General features: G+C 39.1%; 2 protein-coding genes across 2 annotated transcripts; both read left to right on the plus strand.

Moving 5' to 3' along the window:
• Nucleotides 1-6,877: 6,877 nt before the first annotated feature.
• Nucleotides 6,878-9,328, plus strand: FOMMEDRAFT_154537 (uncharacterized protein; the record flags this gene model as incomplete). The annotated part of the gene is made up of 1 exon (XM_007265017.1): nt 6,878-9,328. One exon carries the CDS (start codon nt 6,878-6,880, stop codon nt 9,326-9,328), a length of 2,451 nt encoding a protein of 816 aa, XP_007265079.1.
• Nucleotides 9,329-9,756: 428 nt separating this feature from the next.
• On the plus strand, nt 9,757-12,234 carry FOMMEDRAFT_154538 (uncharacterized protein; the record flags this gene model as incomplete). The annotated part of the gene is made up of 1 exon (XM_007265018.1): nt 9,757-12,234. The coding sequence occupies one exon, from the start codon at nt 9,757-9,759 to the stop codon at nt 12,232-12,234; it is 2,478 nt and encodes an 825-aa protein (XP_007265080.1).
• Between the last annotated feature and the right edge of the window lie 24 nt (nt 12,235-12,258).

A 12,258-nucleotide genomic window follows, 5' to 3' on the forward strand; every position in this document is an offset into this window, starting at 1 on the left:
TTAACTATTTACTTTGGATAAATGTGTCTAATGTCTTACTATACACATATATGTGTTATACAATGTGGAACAGTCTCATTATAATGTGTTATTGTACTGAGACATCAACTAAGACATACATCTGAGACATACAATATAGAATAGTATATATAATACATTAATCTAAGGACAATGAAGCTCATACAACAAACTACAAACTATACAGTCAACCTGTATTAACACCTGTACACTATGAGCAGAGTCTACTGAACCCCTACTTGTGTGACTTACTCTTAGGGAAACATTACAACCTTAAAATGCTAACAGGTATACATGTGTAGATACATAAGGAGGAAGTGTAACTAACTACAATAAGAATATATGTGCTTGTGGGTCCTACTACACAATGATCTGACACAATCAGTAATGTAGTAATAATAAAATACAAACTAGTAAATCAAATCCTTATACTCACCCTCTAGCATTTAGTCCTAAATGCTAAAAATTAGTAAAAAAGGCAGTGAACTTACTTAAAAGTAACAGTTAGTAACAAGCAAATAACAAAATACCTTGCCTATACATATGAGGAACATTCTTATAATGTATTACTGTCTCTCTAAACTGATCTAAAGTCAATCTGGTGAGTGTTGAGACAGTAGTAACATTCTGGACAGTAAGTAGTATGGTTTCAAACTATGTGAAGCTAAATAAAATGTTAATAGAATTAAACATAGTCCATATTACTGTATAGTCAATTAGTAGGAAAGTTGCCTCTTGATTGTTACTATCAATACAATACTTTTTAAAGAGAATCAGTAGAGTTCCTAGGGAGATATAGTGTTTCAGCTCTTGAGTACTCTAAGATACACAGTATAGATCAATATGTACAGAAGTGGAAATTCTGACAGTATAGTAATTGCAAATATTCTCTTCTCCTGTGTCTTTAGGAAGTACAGAGGTAGATCCCTGATCAACAAAGCTATAGCCTTCTTCCTTAATAGAATGTATTAGTATTACAGCTTCTAGCTAACCTTGTATGTTTCTCTACTTCTGTAGAATAGTCATACAATAATAGGTAGTAGAGATGTATTCTGAAATTCCTCTACTATGTCCTTGATTTTTCCAATAGACTAGTTCTTACAAATGTAGTGCCTTGTACTTGTATTAGTAGAATGTGTCTAAATGTATACTCTTTTGTGTGTAATAACTAACTGTAATGCAAAACTGAATATTCTGTTAAGCTTAATGTTCAAATACTAATTACAGAGTGTAACCTAGAGTGTAATATTCATCCTTGAATAAAAATATTGTCTCAAACTCAATAAAATTATAAGGTATAAGCTGTAACAATTGTACTACCTGTACATTTGTACAACATGTGTTGTAAGTACTTGTGAGTGTTTTCCTTTTTGTTTACTAGACTACCCTATATTCTACTACATGTGTATACACATATATAAAGGGTTTTTAAGCTAAGGGTTAGGGGATTCTTTCTCCTTCTCAGCACTCAATTACTAGGTTATCCTAGTCAGTAGTTGAGTGTGCTAGTAAAGAGAGAATCTTTGTATAAGGCTAGTATACCTATCCTTACACATTTTTGACCAAACCCACCTTTCTATAAACCTGCTAGGCTTTGACAACCAGAACTGAGGGCTTGATCACTCTAATATGTTCCTTACATTGCCTAGTACTCCTTTGAATTCAAAGAAATCAGTAAGTAGTTTGCAAATCTAAATTAGAGACATATATACTCTTACTATGACTACTAGGATACTCAGAATGCTTAAGGGACACAAACAGATTGTTCCCCTCAATGTAGAGAGACCTCCTTGTTGAAATTGTAAGAGGCAAGCATTATTCAGAAGTGCTAAAGAGTAGCTTTCCCTGAATGTAGAAAGATTCAAAACAGTGTACACTACAGATTTTGAATTAACAGAGCATGCAGACAATGGACAACAAGATTATCTGTTGAGTACTAAACACAATGTAGCTACTGAGCCTTAGTAGACAATCCTAGAAGGGCCCCCAAGTCCAGAAGTTACTATTAACATGCTAGAGAATAAGTCCTTGTCTGTTACAGGCTGGAGACAATCTGATGACCCTTTGCTAGGTGATAAGTCCTTGTCTACACTAGGCTGGAGGCACCCTGATGAACTATTACATACAAGTAATGTAGAACAAAGGTATGTACCTGTACTAGCACATATTGTTAGACTGATACACACTATAGAGTAGACACTAGCAAGTGCTTACCTTACTAGGCTCACAGAAGTAGATAATAGTGGTACAGAGAGTGTAAACACTCAGGAAACTGGTATTGAGGATTCTGTCAGTAAGAACAAGGGTATTAGTAAAAGAACAACACTTTCCTTACAGTAGGAAATGTTCTAGAAGGCTAGAAAGACATTCAGAAACGTCCCTAGGCTAGAGACACTGAAAGCCATGAGTAGGCTAGCTAGTCCATTCAATCAAGGAATTGATATTAAGGAATTGAACAAGAGAACTCATAAGTACAATAGTATGTATTAGGAACATGAAGGAAACATTGATTTGGACACAATTGATCCATCCAAACTAACTGGAGACAAGTTAGCTAAATGGATGTATCAGAAAGTACATTGTTGACACTCAGAAGCTACTAAAGGAATGCCCAAACAATTGGAAGATACTCTACAGTTTGAAAGCACACATTCTTGGAAGAAAGATACAAGTAAACCTGTACCTAGCAATAAGAAAAGTGTAAGAGCAAATAAAGGAAAAGCTCCAGACATTTGTAATTACAGTCAGGTAGAACTAGACAGTTCTAGCAAAGCAGATTCTAATGTACAAAGAATGTATTTTCAGGAGATAGAGTACAGACAAAAAGCAGAATCAGGACAATAGAATTTTAGAAACAAAGGCTACAGTAAGGCTCCTAGAACTCCTCAGGAATTACTAGTTTGTTTCAAACAAGAAACGTATTACCCTAAGATAGAAAATCAAGGCAAGGACACATACTACAGATACAACACCCTAGCAGGGCAAGGAGACACATTGTAGAATAAAATACCATATATGCTCTATTTCCAGATATAGGATGTGAGTCAATGTTTTCCATGCTTGCAACTGAATACATTGGCTCAAACAATTCAGGATTAAAGATATCCTCTATCTCTAATAGTTCCTAATGATTGTAAACGTATTTGGCTGAATATTGAGCTTGTCTGAGTAGAGAATACTATTCTCTGACATCAAATCTGTTCAGAAAAGTAATCTTAACAGGTAATGTGTACTCATTTCTGTTCTCCCAATTGTCAATGATTGTAAACTGTATATCTGTACTTCTGAAAACATAGAATCGATTGTATAAATACTTGTTCCAAAGTATTCTGTTGTATTTCCAGTCAAAACAGTACAGAATTCCTTCTATAAGACATTTAGTAATTCCAAAACATACTGTATCATTATATTCACTGTAGAAATAGCCATTTCTGTAGATTGATCTCATTCTCCTCTAATTTCTCTTTCTAAGTTCAGCATTTACGAGGGGAATCTTTAATTCTGAAGTGTCAGAAAAGGTTTGTGGCTTCAAATCTGATTGTTCTAGACCAAATACTTGTAAAATAGTATTGTAACCAGCTAATGAATTGTAATTCTCATTCTTCTGAGTTGTAGATTCATAACTATTGTCTGAATAATGTATCTGAATAGCTATAGATTGTATTTGCAACGTAGAAGATGATGGATCCATTGTATTGTCTACTATAAGATCCAAATCCAAGTAATTATTGTCTTCCAAAGTATTGGTTAACTTATCTAGAGCAGAATAATTGATATTAACACTCTTAGACAATGTATTTGTATTAGAAACACTGTTCAGCTTTACTGTACTGTGTGTAGGACAATCTTTAGCTAAATGTGTAGTCTGTTTACAAATAAAACATTGTCCTTTAGCTCTCATATTGTCTAGTTCAGCTTGTGAATACCTTTTCACACCTGTAGAATAAGTCTTCTTACTGTTCTCTTGCTTATTCTGCCTAGTATCTTTGTACTTCAGTTTGTAGTCCTTAGATCAGTCTTTCTCTTTAGGACTTACACTGTTAGACTGTATACACTGCCTGTTACAATTATTACAATTATAATCATAATTCCTGTCCTTTAGTCAATTCTTATTATTATTCCTATAGTTCCTCTAGTTGTTCTTCTTCCATCTGTCTTTTCAATGGTCTTCTTTGTTACTCTGAGGATAGAATCAATCTCTAGTATCTGTATGCCATTTAATTCCAACAGCTTCATTTGCTTTTTTAATGTTCTCAAGCCTGTCTTTGAATTCTTCATACAAAACTGTGTCTGGATTCAAACAATCCAACTGTAATTGCCTTTGATACTTAGGATGAAGTCCATCCTATGCTCTCCTGGTTAAATCTCTATTGGAAATATTGTCTAGATTGATTACTTTCATTTCTAAATTGTACAAATATTCCTGTATAACTCTGTGTTCTTGTTTTATTGTATTAAACTCTTTCCTAAGCATTTCTACAAAGTTAGATAGGAAACAAAAGTCTATTAGACCTTTAAAGAATTGTGATAAGGTCCATTGAGATTCGTTCATGCCTATTTTCTGTAGATAGAAGTCTATAGCTTGTCCTTTAATGAAATTAGGTAGTACTCCCACTTGTTCTTTAGGGAAATAATGTAAACCTGATTACTTCATGTACTGATTGACTTCCATGACAAACTTGGTGTATCTTTGAAGGTTAGGTTCACCTGAATATACTGTAGGAACAATAGGTTTTGTACTCTACATCTGTATCTTCAATTTCAGAAGTTCCTTGTTCTATTTCCTCTTAACAAGCTTTTTACACTTCTTAGTACTTTCAGAGTTGCTTGAATCAATGTCTGTAGGTTTGAATAATGTATTGCTATCATTACTATTGTCAGAACTTGAGTATCTGCTTGAATCCAAAGAATCCAAAGAGCTATTGCCTGGATCTGAGTCAGGATCCTACCTTTTTACAATTTCTACTCTCTGTATTGCACAATTCACATAACTCTTTCTTGCAAGGTTGTCTAAGGGTCTCACTGATGTGAATCTATTTGTCTGTAGTGTATTCAAGCTTTGTGGCTCAGTAGTATCTTGTGTAGTTCTTTTTCTGTAGCCTTTGCTATTCCTATCTGTACTATGCTTGATAGAGGGTACAGAACTGTAGTGAAAATTCTTTTCCTCACTCTCTTTGCCTTTTACAGTTTCTGATTCGTCTTCACTGTCATCAGAGGCATTTAGAACTGTAAGTTTCACATCTGGGTTCAGTCTATTCATTTTAATATTGTGTTTTACACTGGGTGTATGTAGTGATCCTTGAACATTAGTATGATAGTACATATATGTAGTATGATTTACCTGTGCAAATCCACATTATAACTACTAACTTCAATGATTTTAATACAATTGAGCATACTACAGCTTATACTAAGGACTTTAAGAGATCAATACCATGTCCTATCATAATTACAATCAAAATCAATAGAGAATTAGTAAGAGTATTAATTGATTCAGGATCATTAGCAGATTTCATGTCCACCAAGTTTGCAGACCAAATAGGCATTAGGAAACTCACATTAGCTAAACCTCTACCTATACAATTGGTAGTACAAGGCTCTAGATCGAAAGTAAACTATTGTACCAATGCTAGAATACAATACAGAGAGATAAACACAATACAGCACTTTGATATCATGAATTTGGATAACTATAATATTATACTAGAAACACTGTTCCTCTTCCAACACAGAATTTCTATTGGTTTCAATGAGTCTAGACTATGGATTGAAAGTGTAATACCTCTACCAATAACAGGAGAACAAGTCACAGTCGTTTCATCAAAGGTTATTAATACTTATGATTGAGAAATTAACAAATGTAGACAAGAAATCAAGCAATATACTATAGATCTGTTTAAAGACACTTTAGAAACGCCTCTACCACCTCTAAGAGCCATTAATCATAGTATACCACTCATAGATGAGGATAAGAAATACAAGTTCTGTAGGGCAACTTGTCCAGATCCTTTGAGAGAGCAATAGTAAAACAAGAGAAAGGACTATATTCAATTAGGAAGATGGAAAGTAGTTACAGGATTGAACACAATGCCTATGCTACTACTTCAAAAGCCTAGAAAGACCAAGGAAGACTCTATACAATTGAGAACCATCATTGATCTTAGAGAGTACAACAAGAATACTAAGAAACTATCATCTCCTTTACTAGATATTAAATCAGTATTAAGGAGAGTAGCTTCTAAGAAGTATAAATTGCTCATTGATGGCAAAGACACGTATGAACAGATTAGAATAATCCCTGAGCATGTAAACAGATTAATATTCAACACTCTGGATGGAACAATAGTTAGTGAAGTAATGCAATTAGGTGATTGTAATAGTGGAGCCACTGTAAGGATTTGATTTACTGGTTCGTATTTTATTACTACTACATTGCTGATCGCGTCAGATCATCGCGCAGTGGGACCCACAAGCGCATATATTCTCATTGTAGTTAGTTACACTTCCTCCTCATGTATCTACACGTGTATACCCCTATAAAAGACAGTATCGACCGCTGGGTAAAGGGGATTCTTTTCCCCTGACCCCTCGCTCGAGTACTAGGTTATCCCAGTCAGTAGTTGAGTGAACTAAGGGCGATTAGAATTCTCTTGTGAGGAACAGTGAGTTTCCTTACATATTTTTGACTGTACCCACCTAGCACCGAAACCCCGTGCTGGACGCTGAGGAACCGAAGGGTCTGATCAACCCTAGGTCTCCCTCGTCGTCTAGTACCCCTCAGGAATGTTTAGTGAGTAAAGTTACGATTTTCGAGTAGAATCAGAGACTACTTACTGGATTGGCCCCCAGTAGGTTCACAATGCTTCGGAACGCTGCGGAACGCTTCTGGAACGCATTAGCACATATCGATATGGACCAGCGCTGGATACGCTGGAGGTTCGCATCGATCGGATGGGTCGAGGACCAGGCATCCGTGACGGCGAAAAGGAACGAACAGGTGCGCATCGAGTTTACAGGCAATGGACAACAAGATTATCCATTGAATATTGATTACAATGTGGCCGCCGAGCCTCGACTGACGATTCCCGGAGGGTACCCAAGTCCGGATATCGATACTAACATGCCAGGATGTAAGTCCTCGTCCCTCGTGGGCTGGAGGCAACCCGATGAACCTATACCAGGTGATAAGTCCTCGTCTACACAAGGCTGGAGGCACCCTGATGAACTACTACATACCAATAACGTAGAATTAAGGCATGTAACTGTACCAGCGCATATAGTTAGACAAACGCGCACTGTAGAGCAGACACCAGCGAGTATTGACACTACTGGGCTCAAAGAAATAGCAAATAACGGTACAGAGAGCGGAAACGCTCAGGCGATTGTTCTTGAGGATTCAGACAGTCGAGTTCAGGATGAACAGGCGATTGGATTCGAGGATTCGTCCAATCGAGTACAGAAGGTCGAGTTTGAGGATTCAACTCACCGAGTACAGGCGATTGAGCTTGAGGATTCGCTCTATCGATTTCAGGCTACCGAGTTTGAGGATTCACTCGATAGAGGACAGGCGATTTGGTTTGAGGATTCACCAAGTCGATATAGAGAGCTAACGGCGAGCATCGAGGAATTTGCAAGCCAATACAAGGAGTACATCGTGCATATAGTCAGTATCAGTGAGAGCGTGGATGAGTATCCAGTGAGCGCACTTACTTCAGAACGGAAACACATCGACAACAGCGATGTAGAGGGCAATAAGACATCTAAGACCCTTTTAGGCAGCGAAGAAAGCAGCCAGGACTCAGAACACAAGAGTAACAAAGGCCAGGAGAGCCAGGCATCGGAACTACAGAGATCCGATGAGGAACAAGATTTCCAGAAGGCAAGTAAGACCTTCAGACACATCGCAAGAGACAGAGCGATTGAGATAGACATAGGACATGTCAGCCCATTCCACAGTTCGATAGACATCGATGATTTGAATAAGAGAACGTACAAGTTCGATGGAATGTATCAGGAAGAGGAGAAAGCAACTCCTTCATCAAACAAGAGCGGACTCGATAGTATAGCAACGGAAAAGCGCGAAACGCTTCAGGCAGGCTACAGAACGAAAGCCAGACATGCCATAGTACCCACAGACAGTAGAGATCATAACTATCGATCTAAGAGTGTAGAAGAAACGCTCAAGAGTCCAGACAAACGATCGCATTCACAGAAAGCGAAAGGAAAGTGCAAAGCGAAAGGAATACGCAAAGCACAAGGAACGGAACGAAAACCGGAACTGCCAGGCATTCAATACGATTGTGAAATCGATTCAGACTATCCAAGCGAAACGGACATCGCATTGACAGAACAGTACTTTGAGGATAGCAAAAGTGAACGCAAATTGGAACTACAGGGATCAGTACTTGATCCAGAGGGCGAAAACCAAGCATACACCCACGAAATCGAGTGTTTAACCTCATACATGGTAGATATCGACTACGCATTGCACAGGAGCAATGTACAGGAGTACTACAACGGATACGACACCCTAGCCAGGTCCAGGAATAAGAGAGAAAGCGAAATACCTGGATATATGCGGTCTCAAATGGAAATACCAAGTTTTTCAGGGCATCAGAGCATACATCGCATTAAATCCGTGAACAAACGATCCCATAGCGATACTTCGCGATTGAAAGCAGTCCCAGGCAAGGCATACACTAGTTGTATTAGTGAGAACAATATCGATTCAGAGCGCAGCAAACTACGCAGTTCAAAGCCACATATCGAGCGCAGCAAGCATAAGAATAGCTCCAACCGTAGTTCAAGAACGAACAATGGACACAGGCATAGCGAAGCACCGAATAATGTTCAGAAAGGCATATTTGCATCAGTAAGACCTTCAGAGAGCCTAGCAAACAATAGCTACGCATACAGAGCGATACAGAGCTCTAGGATACAGAGAAATGGAAATCTTGACCCAGGATCAGACCCAGACAGCGATAATTCGGATTCCTCTTCATCCAATGACTACAATCGAAGTAATGCTTTATTCGAACTGTCAGACATCGATTCGAGTGATACTGAAGCTACTAAGAAGCGCAAGAAACGCTTGAGGAAGAAACGGAACACAAGTTCAGGCAGGCAAACTACGCATTTGAAAGGGCGAATTCAGTATATTCGAGACCCTATGAGACTACAGCACTTAGGCATCGTACTACAGGCATTCAGTACAGGAATAAGCATCGCAGGAAGTCTAAACATCGAGATAGACGATTGTATACAGCATACAATGACATTTTACCCTCGAAAGCACAGGCATACAGTGTAGAAAGGACTCTACAAGACTACGGACACGCATGGCACATGGAAAGGACTAGGAAACACGCATACAACCATCGTTTCAAGGAATCTAAGACGCTACAGGCGCAAGGCAACGCATACATGGACATTTCAGAGACACTACTACCAATTCTTAGAGCCACAAATCGAAACAACGCTCTTAAGAAATACAGGCTGTTCACAGACAACAGGAATGCGTACCAGGACATCAGGAAAGGACCTGAGAATGTTAGACGATCGGAATATAACCAGCCAGATAGTATTATGGTTTACAACGCGATGCAAATAGTAAACTGTGCAAGCAGGACAATCTATCAAGCATTACTGGACTATAAACTACGACTACTCTTGGATACTGAGAAATATTTCAATCCAAACGATTCACACAGGTATTCTATTAAGTTAGAAGGCTACATCATGCATCGGAAGACAGACATCGGCACATTGAGCAAGGCAAAGTGCATATACATCGAGAATACGATGATACCGCTTCAGAATAAGCATCAGGCATGGAGATACATCGACAGCGATAGAAAGACACAGACATACGCATACACAGTCGATTCTATTCAGTACAGGGAGAGATACAGGATTAGTATCGAGTACTACAAAGGAACTACGTCAGTTGACATCGGAACAGACATTTCCATCTTCAGGATTGAAGAAACGGTCAGTAATGAGCACGATCGAAGTAATTCGCATAGAACAACGTTCTATAAGGTACAATTGGATGTTACGCTACGCAACCATTCAGTTCATGACGAAGAATTGTTCAGAAACGTCAGAACCAGCTCAGACTACAAGGATATATTGTACAGAACACAGTTTCAGGAGAACATAAGGTATTACATCGCGAAATACATCTTCAGACAGCCAGGATTCATTGGAATAGACTCAGGACACTCTATCAGACGTATTATGGACATCACAGGCACTCAAACGGATGCGCTAGCGCGCATATACTCAGGATACATAGTAGGAATCAGGATATTCAAGCTACAGGATGACAATTACGATCTACAGGATGTAAAACCGCTACGATCTATGCAACATAATGATAGTAAGACACTATTGAGATCAGGAACAATCACGCATCGTATGGAACGAAGTACAGAAGTTCAGAGGGCGACTTCAAGCCAGAGAACAGGTTCGGAACCCGGACAATCCGCTCAATCCGCTCAATCCGCTCAAACGGATTATCACACCGCTTCAAGGGAAAGTGAAGGCAATACGCATACAGCCAGCGAATATCAGAGCGATAGTGAATTAGCAATGATCGATCAGACTATTCGAGCATTCAGGCATGATACTTCGACGATACAGAAGGAAATAGAGCATCAGGAAGCTCAAGGACATCTATTGAACGATGATACAGTTCAATCTACTCTAGGAATGAGTAGTTACGATCAGTTCGAAGTACGAAAACACGCAGAAGACCTCTCCAGACACCCCAGATATGTTCTAGGACAGTACCAGACGTTTTACGCCGAAAATGAAGTCATATTTCGACGAGAGGGCGAGAGGCACACGCATTGCACTGCATACACGCTCTTTGAGCATACAATCATGTTTGAACATACATTTTTCTTACTTGAATTGCTACAGAACGATTTTGCGAAGGACTTCGCAGTACCAGACAGTATCAGTACTACAGGAAACAGGACACACGACAGGTACACGAGGAAAGAATACATCGGCACAAGGACAAGTACACAGAAAGACAGGAAGTCAATGCTAGAACGCATCGATCCACACATGGATTTGCCAAATGAACAAAGAATTGGCAGCATACACTCAGGACTTCAGGCAGCGCTACTGCGCATACAGACAGGACATTTCATTGAGACATACATGGAACAACGCAGCATACAGACAGCTACGGCACTCAGGAAAGTAGAGAACGCTACTTGGACACATTGTGATAGAACATCGCGCCATGAGACATTGAAAGTATACTCAGACGATTCAGGAATCGAATCAGTCGACTTACGAAGACACGAACGAGTCGAGACACAAGGAAACAGTATGAGAATACAGCAGGACATTCATCGCGCACAGAGATACCGCGCATATACACACATATCTAGTGATATTAGGCTCATACATCACGATCTCATTGAATTCGAGACGATATTTTCATTCAAGGATGAATATTACACTCTAGGTTGCACTCCGCAATTAGTATTCAGACATCGGGCTCAACAGGATATCCAGTTTTGCGTCACAGTTGGTTATTGCACGCAAAAGAATACACATTTGGACATATTCTACCAATACAAGCGCAAGGCACTACATTTGCAGGAACTAGTCTATTGGAAAAATCGAGGACATAGCAGAGGAATTTTGGAATACATCTCCGCTATCTATTATTGCATGACTATTCTACAGGAACAGAGAAACGCGCAAGGACAGCTAGAAGCAGCAACGCTAATCCATTCTATTGAGGAAGAAGGCTATAGCTTCGTCGATCAGGGATTTACCTCCGCGCTTCCCGAAGACGCGGGAGAAGAGAATATTTGCAATTACCACGCCGCCGGAATTTCCACTTCCGTACATATCGATCTACACCGCGCGTCTCAGAATACTCAAGAGCCGAAACGCCATATCTCCCCAGGAACTCCACCGATTCTCTTCGAAAAGTGTCGTATCGATAGCGACAATCAAGAGGCAACTTTTCTACTAATTGACTATACGGTAATATTGACTACGTTTAATTCTATTGACGTTTTATCTAGTTTCACATGGTTTGGAACCATGCTACCCACCGTCCGGAACGCCACCACCGTCTCAATACTCACCGGATCGACTTCAGATCACTTCAGAGAGGCAGTACTACATCACGAGGATGTTTCCCATACGCATGGGCAAGGTATTTTATTATTTACTTGTTACTAACTGTTACTTTAAGTAAGTTCACCG

The sequence above is a fragment of the Fomitiporia mediterranea genome, assembly GCF_000271605.1.
Source record: "Fomitiporia mediterranea MF3/22 unplaced genomic scaffold FOMMEscaffold_5, whole genome shotgun sequence".
Taxonomy (NCBI): Eukaryota; Fungi; Basidiomycota; class Agaricomycetes; order Hymenochaetales; family Hymenochaetaceae; genus Fomitiporia; species Fomitiporia mediterranea.